At 34.9% G+C, this 21533-nt stretch overlaps 3 protein-coding genes and 1 long non-coding RNA gene across 4 annotated transcripts; 2 read left to right on the top strand and 2 right to left on the bottom strand.

The window, feature by feature from the left end:
• The first annotated feature begins 1245 nt into the window (after window positions 1–1245).
• On the top strand, window positions 1246–7123 carry LOC110423300 (uncharacterized). Its single transcript, XM_021437486.2, has 9 exons — window positions 1246–1694; window positions 2084–2262; window positions 2897–3075; window positions 3258–3542; window positions 3644–3702; window positions 3804–3840; window positions 4823–4894; window positions 5487–5808; window positions 6362–7123. Exons 1-9 carry the CDS (start codon window positions 1571–1573, stop codon window positions 6785–6787), a joined length of 1683 nt encoding a protein of 560 aa, XP_021293161.1. The 5' UTR covers window positions 1246–1570; the 3' UTR covers window positions 6788–7123.
• A 1859-nt stretch (window positions 7124–8982) lies between these two features.
• Window positions 8983–10354, bottom strand: LOC110423383 (putative fasciclin-like arabinogalactan protein 20). The gene is given in 4 exon segments (XM_021437603.1): window positions 8983–9691; window positions 9694–9786; window positions 9789–10036; window positions 10038–10354. Coding segments are annotated over 4 exon segments (966 nt in total). The 5' UTR covers window positions 10229–10354; the 3' UTR covers window positions 8983–9257.
• Window positions 10355–12655: 2301 nt separating this feature from the next.
• Window positions 12656–16215, bottom strand: LOC110423231 (uncharacterized). The gene is made up of 2 exons (XR_002445809.1): window positions 16037–16215; window positions 12656–14776 (listed from the first exon to the last, which is right to left on the bottom strand). It is a non-coding gene; the product is annotated as an uncharacterized LOC110423231 (long non-coding RNA).
• A 192-nt stretch (window positions 16216–16407) lies between these two features.
• LOC110423109 (putative ribose-5-phosphate isomerase 2) lies at window positions 16408–17841 on the top strand. Its single transcript, XM_021437239.2, has one exon. The coding sequence runs from the start codon at window positions 16782–16784 to the stop codon at window positions 17562–17564; it is 783 nt and encodes a 260-aa protein (XP_021292914.1). The 5' UTR covers window positions 16408–16781; the 3' UTR covers window positions 17565–17841.
• Window positions 17842–21533: the final 3692 nt, after the last annotated feature.

The following is a 21533-nucleotide window of genomic DNA, read 5'->3' as shown; positions in this document are numbered from 1 at the left end:
ATGTTTTTATCTCTGATAGTATCATTCATGCCCTAGTTTTAATGTTAATTTTGTCTATTTATACTTGTTTAGGCTTATTTAACGGTTCAATGGATTGACTCAATTGTATAGAGCTAGTCAGGGGATGAACCCTAAATGAGTTTTGTTTCTTATCAATTTTAAAAGTTAGCATTTCCTTCTTGATTATTATTCTTCCATGGAAGTAAAATAGTTATTACTTTCACTCCATTGCCCCAAAGTAAAATAGCTATATTTTACAAACGTACTAAAAAAACCTTATATAATTTCTTCTCGTCAAAGGAACCCGGCTCGGTCTGGAGTACCTTCGGCCATAACAAAAAGAAAAAGTTCATACCAATTTTATTTCTTTGATCCACGGCCGGCAATAGGCCGATGAAAAGCAATGGCCCGCTAAGGCGTCGGATCTAAAGATGACGGGCCCCATGCCCTTATCTAGAACCGCCGCAGTCTCTTCAGCACTAATCAAGCGCGTAATGAACGGTGATCACTGATCACAGCATCGCTGTGTGACACGCGCTTCACGGCTTTTTATGCCTCTTCCGGGTCCCACCCACCGCTCGTACCCTTACTTGCACTTTTCATGGGTGTGGGAGTCAGTCACTTGTCAGCAGATGGGGCCCTCCTGCTTACACTCATCACGTGCCACGTTTTTATCAGGCGCTCTGCAACTATAATAATTCTCTACACGCGAAATCTACACGTATATACAGCAGTTATTTTAGACCGCAGGATCTTACCATCGGTTCCCATCCGTGGGGGGTCCCAGTACTCAACGGAATCGATTGATTTAGTGTAACAGATTGTTAGAATGATGATGCTATGGTGCACCTAAACACAACAGAACATCATTTCACTAGATTGTGTTTAACAATGAAAGAATGTGATCAATCAAAATTGATTAAAAAAAAGGACGTAACATAAAATAATAGCGCCGCTGCTTTTGTTAGGACTAATTTCGTAATTTGACTTTTGGTGCAGATGTATTTTGCATTTCTGTTCCCGGGAAATTAGAACACCCAAACCGTACCAGTTTCAGGATCAGTTTATAAAAGGAGGGCATTTTAGTCAATGAAAGAAATCAGGGGCTGCACTATGCAGTAAGTAAAAGAAAAGCAGGAAAAGGGTGAAAAAGTAGTAAAGGACAAAATAAGTGGGAGGAAATCTTTAAAAGGAAGCCAATTTGCTATTATTTTTATTCTTTACTTAATCCACTCAAAAGGATTTGTGCCACTGTTTTTCAGTGTTTATATATACAATAAGCTCGGCCGGTGCTAAGCTATAAGCTTGACGGGTTTACATCAAAAGTAAGGTTGTTGATTTATTATTATTAATCCCACCCGCCTTTTTAGTCTCCTTCTTCCCATGTGACACTGTCTCTCTCCAAATCAATACCCCATCAGAAGCTCTTTTCGTTTCACACTGCTACTGTTGGCTCTGTTTCTAGTTTGTGATCCTGGGATGATGTGTCCCTAAGATTTCGATTTTCTGGATTTGCTAAATCTTGAAGGATAGAATGAGTTGCCAGTGAAGTGTGCTTAAAGAGCCGCAAATGAAGAAGAACAGTTTTTTTAGACACTTCATTTTCTTGTTTATTGTAGGCTTTGGTTGTTTGAGCTCTGTTCCAGTTTTGGCTCAAAATGGACCGATCAGAGATCATGTCAAGTTTATTTTTGGTTGGTGTTTATAATTCTGTATTTATTTCTTGTATAATGTGACGTTACTGTTTAAATGTTGTTTGCTGTTATAGTTTGTTTGTTTGTTTTCTTTTATCTGGGTCTTGTGGTAATGTGATTTGTCATTCTTTGTTATATATGATTGTTGAGGAAAAACAAAGGAAAGAGGAAGAAAAATGGAATTTTGAGTTCTGGGATTATGTTTTTTTTTTAGGGGGATGGGGGTTGGGAAAGAAGAGGGGCGTTTCGAGAAATCTGATCTTTCTTTTCTCTTTTGCATCTTTCAGTGCTTACTCTGATCTTAACGCATGTCAGAAAAAGGAAAGGTTTTTCTGGTTATTTGCTATCTCAATTGTTTCATTTTTGGTGTCTCTTTGTTGTGTACGCAGGAGAGTTAGGTCCATGGAAGAATGAAATATCTGAGCTGGCACAAGCACCAGGACCTTCAAATGATGAGCCTCCAAGCTTGCTGGTGCTGGCAGCACAAAGGACAAATAGGCCGGACATTCTTCGTCATTTCAAGCATTACCTCGGCGGGTGGGATATTACCAACCGCCATTATTGGGCGGTAAATTTTTGGCTCTTCTCATATTTGAAGATGGTATCTTTGTGCTGAGGTTACGATCTATGCTAAATGAGATTAGATTGTTAACTTTTGTAGAAATAGTGACAGTGCAAAAGATAATAGCTGGAACAGTTATTGCTTTCGTTGGAAAGAAAATGTCATACTCAAGAAAAGTAGAAGAAATTATCTTATAATCATTTCAGACTTAACAAAATGCTAAAGAAATAAATATTCTCCATGTCTGACAATAGTCGGAAACTCTTTTATTAATCCTTTTAAAAGAAGTAATATAACGTGTTTGTTCTGTTTTTGTTTTGGATTTTTCAACGAGCCGGGGTATGAGTTATGGCTCTTTGAAAGTAAATATGGTGGAACAGATTGAAAATTTTCTTAGAGGAACAATGATCACTGGCAGACAAGGCTTTTGTTATCTAGGACCCAGTCTCACAGCCTTAAACGCTACAATTTGCATGTGAATTCTTAAGATACTATTATATTAAGATGTTTCAGCATTCAATTTGTTCTTAAAAGAACGCATTCTGCATTGCTTTTTATCATTTTCTCCTTTATTGCTTTTTGAAAGATGTGTACAATTTCTCATATTTTTAATTAGCATTTTTCACTATTGTGTCTGCAGTCTGTTGGATTTACAGGTGCTGCTGGATTCATTTTTGCTGTCCTGTGGTTTGTTTCTTTTGGCTTGGTTCTTGTGGTATACCATTGCTGCGGATGGAGAATAACCATCAAAGGAGAAAGATCTGATAATTCCCAAAGGATTTGTCTTATAATGCTCATATTGTTCACAACTGCTACAGCGTAATAATCTAAACTTAGGTCTTTTTACTACAAGGATTACCACTTCTGAGTTTTGAGGTGGTTTTACACCTTATTTTAGTATAATTCTTTTTTCCTTTTGTAAATTTTATCGTCCACTTATCTCTGCACCTTCCGCTGGCATGTGTGATTTGACTTCTAATGCCAAATCTTTTCCTGAGCAGGACTGGATGTGTTCTTCTTTCTATTGGACAAGATGAATTTCATGATGAAGTGTTGCATACTTTGAAATATGTTGTAAACCAGTCAGACTACACTGTTCAAATCCTAAAAAATGTTACACAGTACCTATCTCTAGCAAAAACCATCAATGTGGCTCAGGTGTTCCTTCCTTCTGATGTTATGTCTGACATCGACAAATTGAACATAGATCTAAAAACAGCAGCAGATACACTTACAGAGAAGACCAGTGAAAATGCTGGTAAAATAAGAAAAGTCTTCAATGCTGTGTATGGTCCTCTAACCCATTTACTATTACCTCATTACTTTACAATTAGCATGTAAAACAAAATATTAATACTTAGTATGCCAATTTTAAATTTGTTTTCAGGCGATTAGCACTGATTACTGTGGCGGCAGTGATGCTAATTTTGGCTCTGCTTGGTCTTTGTAAGTATCACTAATAAATATCGGTGACTTGTATCTTATATGTTTCTTCATCAGTTTCTTGTCTCTCGCCCATCTGAAACTTGTGCCTTACTTTGTTGCAGTATTGTCTATTCTAGGCCACCAACATGCCATTCACATGTAAGTTCTTCGCTATGTAGTTTTAGAAAAACGTCTTCTATTTTCCATCACCACTTTTATATTATAAATGATCAATGAAATAAGGTAATAACTAAATTTGGAAGGGATAATGATCAAATTGACTATTTTACAAAATTAAGGGCTTCATATTTACCATCGTACTATTTATTTTTTTGATGCAATGTTACCACTCTACCCTAGTTTTTTAATGCAATCTCACCATTTGATCATTAAAAGATGGAGGTTGACGGTCAAATGGTGATGTGACATATGTTAAAAATAAAAAAATTCTAAAAAGCTGATGAGTTGGATTAAATTAAACAAACAAGAATAATGACATGTCAAAAAAGAAACAAAAAAATGAAGTTTTTATTATTTTTTCTTACAAACATAGATTTTAATGTTAAAATGTAAAAAAAAAAAGTTATTCATTTTTGTACAAATAGATAATATATATTTTAAAAACCGTTAGTGATTTGTTGGGATTTTTAAGAAAACAAATTTAATTATTTCTAATTTTGATTTAATTATTGATTTTATCCTTAGTTACCATTTAAAAAAATAATGCTTAATGATATTTTTTTTTACATAATAGAAACTAACAGAAGAATTGAAATTCTTAACCAGTTTCTTTTTTATTCAAATAATGGTAAAATTGCTCAGAAAAAATCAGTGTAGACTGATAATATTGCACCAAAACACAGTTAAAAGGTAAAGTTGGAGTCTGGATTTCAATAAAGTGGTAAATTAATAAAAATGGTTTTCTAACTTTTTAACTACATTTGAAATCCCTTGTTTTCCAATTTTTCAAATTTAGTTATTTACCTCATATTATTGATCACATTTAGAGTGTAATGGAAATAGAAAATGGGAAACATGTATGAAACTAAACGGCCCCTTGGTCTTTGGTTGGTGAGTTCTCTTCTTTCAATTATACTACAACTTCACTTCTCTTTCTGACACTACTGACAAATTGTTGCAGATTCATAGTCAGTGGATGGTTACTAGTAGCTGTTACATTCATTCTTTGTGGAGTTTTTGTAATCTTGAACAAGTAAGATGATAGATCTTAGGTGGAGATATTTCTACAGTTTTCCTACTTATTTGCTTCCTTATAAGAATCTAAATCCGGTCCCACATCCATTATAACCCTCTGCTTGTTTATGGAATGTTAACGTTTAATACGAAATGCATCAGTACCTTTGCATTCAATGCTTCAAAGGTGCTTGCTGATAACATATTTGAAATTGTATCAGTTTTGATGCCTGTAGTTTGTTTTAACAATTTGCTCCTCCATGTCATTTTAGTTTCTTTATTTCTTTCCCTTTATCATATATGATCACTACGCTACTATTCTTTATTGGAAAAATGCTGTTAAACAATCCTGACCTTGAGGTTCTAACTTAATTACTTAGTTTGAATCGTCTGCTTGGTTTGAACTGCATTCAAGTATAATTATTTTCTATGCCAGTAGCTGACTACAGCAATTTGTAGTCATGGAAAGGAAACTCACTTGATTTCACATTGCTTTAGTGAAAAAGAACACTACTTTCACTAGAATTTGAGAACTTTTGGTCAATGATCAATGTGCAAAATGCCCATGTGGATGTCATTGTCTTACAGATGATCTCCTTTGTGTGTTTCAGTGCAATTTCTGACACTTGTTTGGCTATGGAAGAATGGGTGGAAAATCCCCATGCGGAGACTGCTCTTAGCAATATCCTTCCTTGTGTTGATCAGAGAACGACAAACCATACACTCACTCAGAGCAAACAAGTCATCAATAGTATAGTAAATGTTGTGAATACATATATTTACACCTTTGCCAACTCAGATCCTTTCGCAGATGACACTCGTTATTACAATCAGTCTGGGCCTCCGATGCCTCCTCTATGTTACCCATTTGACTCTCGACTTCAAGATCGCCAGTGTGGGTCTTACGAGGTGTCTATGGCAAATGCTTCTCTGGTATGTCTATGAAATTTGATAATTTGGTTTGGATGTTTTTGCACAATTTATTTCCCATAGATATCACTAGATAAAGTTTCATCCTTCCAGAGTGAATCAACAGTCCCTGAATATCTAATAGCTATTTATGCATGTGTTGTGCTGCTGGATCTACCTTCAAGCGTTAAGTGATATATCCATTTTAAGTCATCTAATTATCTATGATTTATGCATTTAATATTGCGTTGTCATCAGCTTTGGTCAAGGTTATAATCTAAATGAATTCTGTTACATTTTTTTTGTCATGAAGATGTTCTGACAGAAATGAGTTTTAACCAGACACACCATAATCATGGTTATATAAAGAAGTGAATAATGGGTTGTGAATAGCATAAACCCAGGCATTTACTAGTAGATACATGCCTAAGGCCATGCAGTTTCTGAGAATAGTACGATTTATTTATTGTTACAACTAAATCTTCCTGGATATTGAGGAACTGGAATCATAAATTGTTTAGGCTGTCCTATACTTATGCAAGAAAAAATCGACTCAATTGAAATTTTAATTTTTCAGGTTTGGCAGAGCTACACATGCATGGTTTCAGCATCTGGGGTATGCACCACTATGGGAAGAATAACGCCTGACAGATTCACACAGCTGGTGGCAGCAGTTAATGAGAGCTATGCTCTCAAGCACTATACCCCGCCTCTACTTCGCCTGCAAAATTGTGATTTTGTCAGGCATACATTTCAAAACATAACCTCAAATTACTGCCGTCCATTGGAGCATTACCTTAAGATAGTAAATGCAGGATTGGGCTTAATCTCAGTAGGAGTCTTGCTCTGTCTAGTTCTCTGGATACTCTATGCAAACCGCCCCCGAAGGGAGGAGGTGTTTGTGAAACTATCGTTGCCAATAAAATTTATGAGTTGCAACAACATTTTCAGCACAAAGAGCAATGACAATTCAACATTGTCCAACACGACAAATGGAGTCTAAAGTAGACCAAGAAATTAGGTTTAGGTCTTTCATTTTTGTTGTACCCCCTATACCGGGAAAGAAACCAAGGTGGGGCAAAGCTCCATTTTGAGTTGGGAGGGTTATATACCATTTCCGATGTCTTATCATATACGTATATATGGTTAAATGAAATTAATTGTTCGCCATCTGCTTAGGTAATCCTTTTATTTCTCTTCGTGGTAGAAAAAGAATGCAATCTGCATGACGTTGCATTGGGAGAGATGTAAAACTCATTGGAGTTACTGCAGCAAGGAATGTTAATATTACTCTTCATTTAATTCTATCCAAAGTCAAACAACACACATCCTTGTCTCTTGCTTATTTAGCCATCAGGGAGACATTGCTTCTTTACTCTAGTAGTAGTATTTATAAAATGATTTGAGTAGGTAACTGTGTTACAAGCTCCTTTGGAAACTTTTCGAGGCATGAACGTGTCCAATGAATTTGGTGTTACCAACAATTTCTGAGCAGCTCAGGTATGCTACTTGTATACGCAATCATTTATCTTGGTTCTTAGGAAAAGCTGATACGGTGCTAGCAAAAGATAGAGACAAATCTGCACAAATATAGAGCCAGTTCAAATAAAATCATTCACGTTCTGATCTGAAATAGCAGACAATTAATGTTGTATTTAACTATTTTTAATTGTGTATAAAGTATTTCCTGACTCTAAGTTTATACTATTTATATATAAAATCCATAACATATCAATAAAGTACATTGCTTTCTACACGTTACTTCCATGTATAACACTGTTTCCTTGAATTGCTTCGACGAGCCGAGGTCTGGATGCATGGTCATTCAATGTGGCTGCTCATACTTCTTCTTCTTCTTCTTCTTATCTCCATTAATGCTATTTTAACATGCTGAGCTGTATGGTATATGTCGGGAAGAAATCATGCAATCATGCAGCCATGTGTTAATCTCTTAATTTTATTAATGTCCAATAATGATAATTAAAATATAGATTAGAAACATTTAAAAATAATACTCTGATGTAATAAGAATGTCATAATTATAACACTTTATATTTTCTTTTACAAAACATATCTTATTTTGTGTATTTTAGCTCTTTATTTTTTTTATAAATAAAATACAAAAAATAACTAACTCATAGACATCTGTATCAGTGTAACATCATAATTATGTATTAGAATGTTTGGTATTTGTTCATTAATTAATTTTTTCTCTATTATTTGTTATCGAGATGGTAACCAGAACCTCTATCTTGGCAGTAGCTAGGTGTGTATCAATTCTTAATAAAATTCTTGTTTGACTAGTTTTACTCCACCCAAAGTCATTCTTTGTTCTGCTATTTTATCTCCTTTTACTTTGTTGTTCCAGCCATCAATCGAAAATAGCTATGCCAGTCCGTGGTAAATAAGAGAGTACATAATTCTGCACTTAATAATTCTACTTTTGTGAGAAGGTTTATTCTTTGTCTAACTTTGAAGTTTTGACTAGTGATTACTCATTACAGAGGGAAATTAGTATATAAGCTGGTTGTTCATTTGCTTGAAAGCATTTTTTTTTATTTATTTTTATTGTTTTTACAATCCAGAACTCTTAGAATAATTATTCATTTTACTCCTCTTCTAAGAACACCAAAAATAAAGGTAGGCCGTGCATCAAAAGCTTTCCAATGAAAATTGCCTTAAAATATCTGCTGCTCCAATGAAAGGAGAAGAGGAAAGAAACATAGCATCAAATCACAATTAATAGGCTTAGCATTTTGAGATCGTAGTTAGCTACTAGCTCCAAAGAAATGGCTATCTAGGGGGCTGTTTAGTGCATGTCGTATCGCATTCAGAAGCTTTTAACAGTTTGCCTTTGACTGACAGGCAGAGCTAGGTGCAGGAGTGACTGCTCACAGACCAAAACTTTAACATGTTAAGCAAGCAGAGATTAGCTGCCCCATAAAACTTCAAGTTGTTGCATATTGACTCTCCATGCCTCAAGAAACTGCTAAATCTCATTATTATCCATACTCTTTGCCTAAAGTTATGGTCAGAGCAAGATATATATATAGTTGCTGTGATAATACAAATAAATATTATGGTTCACAACTTACCAGGAATCATGGAATTTGCTGCAATAAACAACCAAGCCCGCAACTTCTCCAAGAATAACATATAAGGAAACCACCAAAACAAATGACTCAAAAACTAAGAAGAAGATAAAAAGGCAGAGATTTGATATATACCAAATGAGAAAAGTTCAATTTCCTGCAACACAGAACCCCAGTACTTGACATATCGCTTTGAATTACATCAAATTAATCGTCCATATAGCTTCTAGGTCAAGCATCTCAATACCAAGCCTTTGTCTTAGCAGCCCAAAAATGGCATTAAAAAAAAAAAAAAGAATTCTTGATCATCAACTAGAAAAGCCAATTACAGTGATGTCCAGCAGTAAGCCGTTGAGAGGAAAAAAAAAACCATTAATAGCACTAAAATTCACCGTGATCCAGTCCAATATCAGATGGAGATTCAGCCAAAGTCTCTGGCCTCTCTGGCACCACAAGCACCTCTTGGAGACCATGAACAACAATTGACTCACCGTAATACAAATCTGGAGAAGCAATAGCCACTTCATTGATCATCAAGTTATTCCCATACTTAGTGACATCGATCTTGAACCCTTCCAAGTACGTCCCCAGCACCGATCCATTATTTAAAGCAACCAAATCAGCCCACGAGAACTTGCATGGAAGAACATGCCTGCGGAAGATGGACGGAAACACACTGAAATTCCCAATGTAACCCTTCATATTCATGGCATCATCAAGAGGAGCAAAGAGAGTCAAAGCTACGGTCTTCGCCTTAAACCCCAGTAGCTGCAAATCAAGAAACGAGGCCATAACAGAGTATCCTTTTGACCTAAAATCAAACTAGCCTCACTGAATGAATGATCATCACCATTTACGGATGCGACACAACTAGAATTAGGACTCGAAACCCCGAAACCCGGGTCAAAAACTCTTGGACTCCAAAGATCATCAAAGACCCATCATCGAATATAGGGGAGCCATCAATCCGGACACCGTTAAGGGAAACGTAATCATCGGAGGAAGATGAGGTGAGGATGAGGGAATGGTTGGGGAGGAGAGTGGGGATGGTGGAGGAAGGAGGGAGGGATTCAAGTGATTCGAGAGAGAGAGGAAGAGGGGAGAGGTGGAATTGGAGAACAGAAAGCGAGGGCTGGCCGTGTTCCAGGAAGGCGGGATCGTGGGGAGAAGATGGTGAAGAGTGGGGATAGAGGAGCCAGGGTTTTTGAGAGTAGGTCCAGAGTGAGAGCCATGGAAACGAAGCCGGAGTCGGAGAGGATTTCGGCAGCGTCAAGGAGGGTTTGGGAAGGCAGAGGGGAGGAAACTGAGAGCAAAGAAAGGAGGATGAGAGGAAGGAGAAGTCTGGATGCCATTTGGTAGGTGGTTTTCGAGTTAATTTGTTGCAGACAGTGAGAGGCAGAGAAATATAGAAGGCGAGCTTAATTTTGGCGGGAAGTGTTTAGACACGTGGAAGGATGGGATTGGGAGAGTACACTGGGAGTTAGAAACTCGTTAACTGTTATGCGGTTCTTCCGGATTGTTAAAAAACGCGCTCCCTTTGTTGGTGCAGTGCTACACCTACAGACCAAGCGCACACAAATCACATATACACGAGGGAAAATCTTAAGCTAGAAATATTTGTTCAACCTAAGTCCAATCAAAGCATGAGCTTTTTATTATTTTGTTCACCAGTAATCTGTTTTTTCCATCCTTATTAGGATCAGGTTTAGTCAGGCTTGACATATATAAGGGTTACCAAGAAACAATTTAGCTAGGCTAATTTCTATTTCTTCATCTAAATTACATTCCAGGTCTCTTTATGCTACTTCATTTGAAATAAAACACAACAAGCTTTAGGGAGTAATCAACTATCATCTTAATTCTTCCTCTTTAAGTAATACTTCATATTTTGAAACACTATTTTTTTTTCTTAATTCAAAATTCAATCCAGTGCTTACCATATTAACATACTCCTTTTTTGATAATTAAATATGTGATCTTTGTCTTGACATTTCAAAACCTAATCATAAAATGTTCAATTTTCTTTTTTAAGTTGTTGTCTCATTTTTTTTATTTGAAAGAGGAAATTTAAACACCAATCTTTAAAAAAAATCATATATTAATCAATTATCTAAATGTTCGAGTATAAATTATTATCTCGTTTTAATTGAGTCTATGATGATTATTTCAAACTTTAAACTATAAAATGAGCATGACATACAGAGTTGAGTTATGGTTTAACTTTGAACTGAATGAGGAGGTAAAATTATAAAACAATTGAAGGTTGTTCTAGTTAAGGAATTACAATAGAGCCTTAACATAATCGTTTGTGTCTCCACATTTGAGCATAAGCCTTAACTTATCTAATTTTGATACAACAAAAGGGGGAGAGAGAGGAAAAGAGAAAAGGGGACCGTGGAAACAAGGACCCATACATATATGAAAAGATGTAATTTTTTTATTAAATTTCTTTGAATCTATAATTACTATGATTAAATATATATAAAATATTTTTAATGTTGAAAATTATGTTTTGGATGTTTTGAATAATTATTAAATATAAATATTTTAATAATATCATGATAAAAAAAATGTTCTGAAAATGAAAAATATTGTTTACAAAATAATTCAAATAATAAAAAAATATTAATTTTTTTAATAAATATTTTTCTTTCAATAAATTATTTTCCTATTAGCAACTGAGCCTGTCTTGGCTTTGCTACGAACGGTGATAGTGGATAAATAAAATAAGTGCTACTCTTTTTTAACAGCTCATTGAACGACCTTTATTTCTTAATTGACGATGTAAGAGTCCTTAAAAGCTTCCGCGAAAGCGCCCGTTTGTAGGTCGAGAACCTCAAGTGATAGGCTTACCAGGTTTGCATTTTTCTAAAATTACCTTGGTTGACTCAATCACTTTTCTTCTTTAAATTCCAAATTTGGCATTAATTAATATATATTCTTAATTCTTGTTATGACCACTTTAATCTCAATTTTTCAAAATTCATTTTGAATCACTTTATTTCAAGTGGTTGAGAACATGAACAATGAATGCTTGTTGAATCTTGAATATTCTACCAAAAAGAAGGTTCAAAATTTGTTTTGTAATGCAAATCTTTTGAGCCTGAATTCTTTGGAAAAATTATTTTCTTAAAGGTCTTCACGAATTTTGGTTGTTCAATCTTGTCAGAGATTGTGAAAAATAGTGTAGAAAAAAAAAAGGTAAATCCACTGTGAAGTGTGGGCAATTTTTTTTTTGTTTTTCAAAGAAATTTTTGGTAAACTTTAACGGTGAAGCATTCAAATTCTATTTATTTGAAGTGCATATAATTTTAATTTTTACAGTTTCAAAAAATTAGTTAATTTTTATATTTTTAATGTAATAACGAAATGATTCCTTTATCTATACTTTCGTTAAATTTAATGTTAACCATTAATTGACCACACGTCATACCCGTTGTGTATGTTGACCATTTATTTAAATTTATTTATTAATTTTAATTTTTATAAAATCATATTATATTAAAAAATAAAAATAAAAAATTATATATTGAAAAAAATCTAAAAAGTGTCCAAAATTTCTTTCTTTCCTTTTTTTTTTTTCCCCTCTTGGGTGATCAGTAGGCCACAAGGAATGAAGGAGAAAGAAAGAAGGAAGAGACAAAAAGAAAAAGAAAATTACAAAAATAAATATAAAAATTAAAAATTTACCTAATCTTCTATTTGTACATGTTAAATGATCCGTATCTATCATGTGCTAGAAAAGTATAGTCAAAATTTAACGAAAATATTAGTAGAAATTTAAAAATATAAAAATCAACAAATTACAATTTAAAATGTAAAAATAAAAATGATTTACAATTTACTCTTAAATATAATCCATATCTGCTAATAAGAAACTTCATGCTTTTCGCGCAACAAGCTGGTGTGTTTCTTCCAAGTCTAAGTCCAAGTTATTTTATTTTCAATATTCTTATTCCCCCCTGGAGACGGCTTCCAGCGTTCCACTCTTGGTATGTTTTACCTTGTGTTTCTCATTTCTTAAAAGCAAAGCAACTTCCAGCGTCATAAGCTGTAAATATTTTAACGCGGACAATCCGACCAGGACCAGGACCAGAATCATGGAAAATGAAAATCAAATGCCCATGAATATGATGACCAAAGTTGCGTATCGGAAAGTGAATTGACTTTCCCTAGAAGATGCCTGGCCTAGGGGCATGGAGTTACACCTCTCTAATACACAAATATCCATCTTTGTTTATGGACCATTCACAAACGCATGTCTTTGTCGATACCACGTACCCGCGAAAGATTCTTTTCCGCCAAAAGGAAAAGGTCGCGGCCTTGGAATAGTACAATCCCTTGAAACTCTACCAAGCAAAAATCAATTTTATAAGATCTTTGAGATCAGAGCAAATCTAGAGAAATAAATAAAGCAATGACAACAAGAGGACCGTGGAACAGATCCAGTGGTTGAGAATATGCGGAGAATCGTGATAAAAGCCAGTCCCATGCCTTGCTTGCCATTATCTTGTTAAAATAAAGAGCTCCGTCGATGTTTTGATTCGTTTCATATGGGTCCCATCCAAAAGGACAAAGGCTGAAAAGTTGTAACATTTGACGGACCAGCCAGGACCATCCATATACCATTTCACGTTGGCTTGATTCTTGAGGAATTCATGCGAATTTGCTTTGCCCAACCCGTCGCCCAATCATATTAGACTTCTAGTCAAACTTGAGCATCCAATGGCCTCTCTCTGGATGATGGAAAACCATATCTGCTCACCGCTCAATTACCCCACGCTGGCATGCCCAAGTCAGCATGAGACAAACAGAGATGGCAGACAGCTCAGCTATCCATCGAAAAGAAATACGCCTGTTTCCAAACAACCAAAAATATCTGAAAATTTTAATTCAAGCGAGGGAGACCAAAAACCCAAGAAAGGGATAAGAATCAAATCTCAAGTTATAAACAAAATTTAATAATTTTTTCAACTTAACCAAAAAGGATAGTACTTACCTCTAAGAGTTAGACAAAGCCACTCCATAGAGCTAAAAAGTACCAAGAGATTAAAAGGAAAAACAAACCAAACGAACAATGAGAGTAAACAAAAATAGGGTAAAAGGAAGGAAGCCACCTCAAACTCGAAGAGCTAAAAAGAGATCACCCTTGACGCCAAACCTATTCACAGCCCATTATGTAATCTTTGACAAAACATCAGGTTTCATTAAATCAAATTAGGATCAAGGGCTCTACATATTAAACCTACCACATAGGTGCACGTCTATGACATTGTACAAATTCACTTCCAACTCCGGTTCCAACCATAGAAACTGACAGAAGTCAATAATCAACTTGCAGTAATTTATTTCACATTTATTGCAAAAAATACTAGATTTCTGACTTTATTCACTTTGAATGATCACATAATCTATTTAGAAGAACAAAACTACTCAGAGAAATAGAAAAAGAGAAAAAAGATACATTTGGTCAGGCATAAATAAATATCAGACAGCAAACAAATAAGTAAAGCGACTACGGTCAGGCATAAACATCCATATATCAGTGCATCTCATGTTCATTGTGCAAATAAAACTTAATACTCCACTTCCTGCACCTCTCTAACATCCCCGTGTAGTACCCTGTAATCCAGAACTTAGTTTAACCAGGAAAAAAATATCACAAAATGAAACAGAAAGAATTTCTGAAAATATTGAGATAAATCATAAAAAAGAAGTCACGGCAGTGGTACCCACACGTTACTCCCTGTACTCTTTTCCAAAGTTTTGAAAAATCCACCTGTTCAGCTGTACAAATATCATTTGAGCATATAACTGTCAAAAACTCCATCAATAGAACATTATCCAAGGAACCAATTGCAACTTCACCAGATATGTAGTCCCATGCTAACAAGTCCAACCTGCAGCAACAAAAAACATTTTGCTAATAACCCCAAAAGTAATACTTAACCATGTATGGTCTAAAAAATCAAGGCAGTCTTAAGTGATGAAAAAGGGGCTATGTGTGTAACTACCATCTGTATTGGCCACTGTTTTGCTCTAGTATTTGCATAAAACTAACAAAGTATGACAACAATTCCAGTCTTGAAGAATAACATTCTACCCTTCATTGCCATACCAATGAAAGGTAAGCTACTTAACAACCAATTACTCTTTAGATTGTTTGACACATCATATCTAGAATTTAGACTTGTAAATGTTTCAATTTAGAATTCTCTTATTTGAAAATATATAAGATTTGTAGCTCCAAATTTAAGATAAGTAGGGATTTATTGTTTCCATTTTCAGGCTAGATAATATAGACTCATCACCTGAATTAAGGAAACGGTTTTTGACTAGGTTGGATTAATTTGAAATACAAAAAATTGGGCTCTTAAAGTGAATAGGACTATTGATGTTTCTTAGCGTGCTTTGTCGACACTAGTCAATCGGTAAATGCTTTCCTATTTCCACTGAAAGAAACGAAAATCGGGTTCAATGCTTAGGATGAAATTCAGTTAATTAGATGCACGCAATTCTTAAAAAAAAAATGTTTAGCCACACAAATCATGCTTATGTTCTTTATTTTGCTAGACTTTCAAAACGAAAAAAAGAAAGCAAACATCAAATATTGAACTTTTAGTTTTTAAACAAATCACAATTTGACAATTCTCAAAGATACATGGGAAGAAGTTAATGCTTATTGCTCATTACATCAAGAATTCTCAACTTGTATAAACTCAAACTCCTTTTTCTTCACCATTCTTAGGCAAGTGGTCTTAACTTAAACAATGAATTAATGACCATGAAAAATAGACGATAGACAATTGTCAGAGAGCATGGTGTCAAAAGGCTGAAAGCAAGGAGGATATATGATAGTATAATGATTTCCAGATTAAAGGTAAGATAACATAACAGCCAATGCAAATGCTAAAATTCCACCGATGTCCAGATATGATTTCAATTTTTCTTTATTTTCAGGTTAAAGAAGTACTTCCTCGTCGTTGCCTTTCCAAGACTTAAAGCAGCAGGAAATGTGATATCACCAAATTGCGTTTCATAAGATTTCCCAGACACCGGAAAAATTGAAAGTCCAAAATCGCATTGTAATATTCCTTAACTTTCTAGGTAGCCAAACAGATGCGCAATGTTTATATAGAAGATAAAAAGGACGAACTCACCTGACTAGGAAACGGAGGCGGTGGCTCAGAGAGTGAGGATTTCTGTTTAAAAAGTTTTACCAGATTGACGAGAGAGAATGTTGAGGGTTTCTTTAGCTTTCCTTTCACAAACCACAAAGGCTAGTCAAAGAGAAGGTGACGAGGGAACTTTTCTTGGAAACAATATTTTGTCCCCTTGCACAAACCACAATGAGTTCTTGGGTTTTTTTGGTACAGGCGTTTCCGTGGATAGCTGACGTGTCTAATTCTTTGTTTGCCCATCGCTGACGTGGACAAGCCAGGCTGGCGCATATGAGCGGGTTGAGTGCGCAAATAACACCGCCTCTTTTGTGAACCTTCTCCGGCTTCGTCTATAAAACCAAACAAAGGCCACTCTGTTTCTCGAGAACCAAAGAATCCCAGTTCCTCTCCTCTCCTCTCCTCGAAAACCCTATCTTATACTTTCGGTTCCCCATATCTCTTTCTCTTCCCTCGACCGCATAAAACAATTTCCTTGTCTCTTTCTATTTAGTGATTCTTTCCCTTTATTTTTCCTTCATAAATTTACGCTATTTTTTCCATTCCGATAATTGGATCTCTGAAGGAAAAACAAAAGAGGAAAGAATACAACCCACCCTCTCTTTTATCTTTCTCTACAATACTAACGATTTGATTTTCGTTGATTTAATCTAATTATCAATTTTTTAAAAAAAATTTTCCGCAGCTATTTTCTTTATTCTTTAATACCCACCGAACAAGCAAGATAATGGCAATTGCTTGGTCTGCAAAAGCTTCTTCTGTCGAGGCTTTGTCTTTATCTCCTCCTATGTCTCCACCCGTCGTCCTAACGCAAGACGAGCTGAAAAAAATCGCCGCTTACAAAGCCGTTGAGTTCGTTGAATCAGGCATGGTTCTGGGTCTAGGCACAGGTTCGACAGCCAAACACGCCGTGGATCGAATTGGCGAATTGCTTCGTCAAGGGAAACTTAACAACATCATAGGAATTCCCACCTCAAAAAAAACACAAGAGCAAGCTCTTTCTTTAGGTATCCCACTTTCAGATCTCGACAGCCATCCCACCGTTGATTTAGCAATCGACGGTGCGGATGAAGTGGACCCGCATCTCAATCTCGTCAAAGGCAGAGGAGGGTCCCTTTTAAGAGAGAAGATGGTGGAAGGCGCTTGTAAGAAATTTGTCGTTATTGTTGATGAATCCAAGTTGGTTAAGTATTTGGGAGGGAGTGGTTTGGCTATGCCTGTTGAAGTTGTTCCGTTTTGTTGGAAATTTACTGCCAGGAAACTCCAAAACTTGTTTGAAGATTCGGGTTGCGTCGCCAAGCTGAGGAATGATTGTAAAGGGGAGCCTTTTGTAACGGACAATGGGAATTACGTTGTCGATTTGTATCTGAAGAAAGATATTGGGGATTTGCAGGTAGCAAGTGATGCCATTTTGAGGATTGCTGGTGTTGTTGAACATGGCATGTTTCTTGACATGGCTACTACTGTTATTGTTGCAGGTGAGCTTGGAATCACCATCAAGAACAAGTAGAAACTGAAAAAAAAAAATTCTAACTTCTTTTTAATGTTTTAGGGAATTACTGTTGTAACTGGGGATAGATTTTTGAATTCCTTTTTGGCATACCTATTGATTGATGAGGAGAGTTGTCTTCTCAAGTTTTGTTATTTTCTTTGGGGGCATTTCTGAGGGAAGAAAGGATTCAGGAATGTTAGGATTGTGAGACAGCAGCCGCAGCAGCTAAACTATGAGCATGATGTATGTCAGCTGTTATGATCATTTTAATTATAAAGTCTGATTATTAACTGGATGTTGCAAGTTTGATGGTACAATAGACATCTGATTATTTTATATATTTAAATCTATTTGAATTTTTTGACTTAAGTAAGATTGATATTTTTTACAAGGAGTGAGTGTTGTATGTTCTTCAATAGGTTATTATATAGAATTTGCACAGTTGTTGCTTGTTGCGTTCTAATGAATGCAGTCTCAAACCCATGGCTTGCAAATTGCGGATAAGATGAAAGGATTCGGTGTTGGCTCTTGAATGGTGACTACTCATGTTGAATGCTAAGTCTAGTTTTGACATGTGGTTGTTGCTTATTAACAACTCTTGTTAATGTGTGTTACAAGTCCATTCATTGACTCACATCCAACTTTTGTGTTCTTTCCTATCTGCCGAGTAGTTTCCGTTTTTCTGATCTTAGCCACCCTTGACTTGTGAATTGTTTACTCGGTTTGCAATGCCAAATGAAACCCACTTTGAATTGAAGACTGAGAGCTGTGTCCAGTCCAGTTCCAGAGCCAGCTGCCAAGTCTAATGATTATTAGTTCCACCATTTTCATTTTGGTGGTTTAGCCGAGACAGTAATGGGAACTATGGATTGACCTTCACAAATCTTGGGAGGCCAAAGCCTTATTTGTTTATTTTGGTTCAGTGGTTATGCAGGAGATGGAGCTGGAGCCAGCCTTACGTGAAGTCCACCCTCGAAGGGGGTGGGTGAACGGTGAACCATCGGGCCCAAGCCCGAGGTTCTAAACTCTCTACTTAATAAACCCAGAAAAGCAGAATAAATAGTGCATAAAACCTTAAAATATTTTATTATGAACCAATCTAGAAAACGGTGGCATTGTCATTAAGAATTAATTCACAATCTTCGTGGCTTTTTGATCATGCTTTAAAGATGGAAATATGCTAGTTGAGTGATTAAGTTGCTTACCACTCTATTTTATATTTTATGAATTTCATTGCAAATGTCCCATATATTTAAGTTATTTTAGAGTGTGCAAGTTATTTTGTATTAATTACTATGTTACTTATTTATCAATTATTATAATTATTTTACATTATATGGCTTTAAGGTTTAGGATTTTGTTATAAATATCGAGTGCAAGTTCATAGAAACCCTGAAGATTTGCCCTTAATTACATTGAAGGACTCTAGTTTGAGAAATCTACATCCCACCCCATTGTTCTTCAAACTTCAACTTGTATTTAATTTTAAAAAATTTTCTTTGTACTTGACATTCTATATCATCATTGTTTCTACAATTGGTCAAATACAATAATTATTTGTGCTATGATATTTTCGCGTCACAAAATGATGACATGCAATGTAAGAATAGAAATTTGTTAGTATTTAACTACGAGCGAATAAAAAAGTATACAAAATATCTATAACTTTATAATAAAGAAAGACTTGATGGAGCTCTTAGATAGTGTCATATAAACACATCAATAAAGAAGTGCTGCAAGTTAAAAAAAAGTGATCAAGTTTTTCCCATGAAATTGTTAAGAGAGAACTGTTATGCGGTTTGGCCCTGAACGTGTTACATTATTAATAACCTATATGGGTGGTGGGACGTCATTGATAAGACTTGTTTAGTTTATATAATATTAGGAATTAAAACACTATATTTTAAAACAAGGTAATCAAAACAAAAGATGTTGAGAATTCAAAAAACTGTTCAAGTAATTTACTTTTAAAATTTTGACACAAATAATCCATCAACTTTATTTGACCTTATATATCAAGTCCATATATCTATATTTAATGTTCAAATGTTCAATAATTCTTCTTTCTCAGTTGTATCTTCTTTTAACAATTAATTGTTAGATTGGCTTACAAGCTTACGGCAAAAAATGCACTTACAAAGTTTACAAATCATCATTCATCTAACTTTTTGTAATCAACTTAAATTGAAAATTATCTAGCTTGTAATTATAACCAAGTGTCCAAGGGGCCTAGCTACCTATTTAAGCTTAAAGCTACAGCCCAATTCAACCCAACATGATTAGTTTATGTTATTAGCTTAAATAAATACTTCATTTTTACGTAATCTTAATCTTGATATATATTTAACAAACTAAAAAATTAATAAAAACTATTTTATTTCTAATAATAAACGGATTCGACCTAGTTCGGATCTTATAAAAAGGCCACCCAGTGGACCGGCCTGGGCTCGGCCTATGGACTTCTCTGGTTATTACACTGGAAATGTTGATAACTTATTTAACAAATAAAAAGCAGAGGAGACAGATCCTTCACGGTTAAAAGAGGCAAAGGCAACTGTATATAAAAAGTAACATGAGAAATGACTAGACAGTGTACTAGGGTTTACAGGAGAGATTCCTGATTTATAAATTTCTGTCATATATAGTCCTAGCGACTGTAAGCTGTAACTGTGAGTGAGAGAGATTACAAGTCTTCAGTGCAATCAATGGGCCCAAAGAACAAGCTAGAGGCGTACAGAGTCTGCCAATTTAAAAAAAAAAAAAATCAAGAGACAACTTCTATTAATCAATGAGGAATTAAAGGGTTCCCCAAGCAAGAACAAAAGCAACGTCCAGAAGGCTGAAAAGGATGATATGCCCTCAAACAAAAATCAGCATACCTTCCAGTAACACCATGAAGGCATCAAAAAGAGGTCCATCAGACCCATCAGAGTCTGCCAAATCAAGGTACACTTTTGCATAGCATCGATTAACATAGCATGCCTCCCAATTTTCAAATAGGGAAATCTTAGTGCTTCTTTTTTGACTCAGTTTACTATGACTTCGAACATGAAACGAGATTATTAGTAAGAGACTTGACTTGACTGGATAAAATCCAACTGTCCAAACTACTTTTGATACAGTTTGTCAATCATAGTTGGAAGCCAACAAGTTTGGTTCTCTTAAAGAGCCAACTCCTTCGAGCAATATTCTTTTGCAATGTTCACTTATTAGAAGTACGTACATGCTTTATGTATCTTCTTCAACCAAAAAATTTAAATGAAATAAATAAAAAGACATGCTTCTTAAGTCTTAACATGAGCATGCTATACATGTTATATTTCATATTTGCATTTTTGTTTAATAATTTGAAAAATAATGATTCAAATTTTATTTTTTAAGTAAAAAATCATATACTAAATAATGTGTCAAATGCTCAAATGTATGTTTTATTTTTGCATTTCCTTTTTAAGTATTTCAAGACATTTAATGCACTTTTTCTAATAAGAAACACTTGACATTGTCTTACATATATTCAATAGAAAGTTTTGATTATATCATAAGGGTGTTAACTAATTAAGCTAAAAAAACACTTTAAAGATCATACCAAACCAGCTGGAGTTCTTTTTTTTTCATCGAAGAGATAAGCTTGTAATTGAGGGAAGAGAAGACATATAACCTCTAAGCTATGAGAAAGATCCACCTAGCATGAACATATTACGGCTTAATGTGTGCTCAAAGGGAGCTAATCCAATCGTTTGATGCCCCAAAGTAATATGTTATACTTTTTTTTGTTCAAAATTAAAGTTCACACTCACTTTCTTTTTATCTTATTCTAATATTATGAGTAATTAAGATTTTAAAAAATAAGTTTTAAAAATTCTTAATCTCAAAATGTTTAAATTTTTTAAAAATTTTAATTTTACGTTATATCAATATAATTAGAAAAAAAATGTAAAACGAACATTTTAAGGGAAAAAATAATATGATACTAGGCCTTACTTGGAG

The sequence above is a fragment of the Theobroma umbraticum genome, unplaced genomic scaffold (assembly GCF_002168275.2).
Source record: "Theobroma umbraticum cultivar Fairchild unplaced genomic scaffold, ASM216827v3 scaffold_20.0, whole genome shotgun sequence".
Lineage (NCBI taxonomy): Eukaryota > Viridiplantae > Streptophyta > Magnoliopsida > Malvales > Malvaceae > Theobroma > Theobroma umbraticum.
The sequence above is the reverse complement of the archived record's forward strand: the minus strand, read 5'-3'. Positions and strand labels throughout refer to the sequence as shown.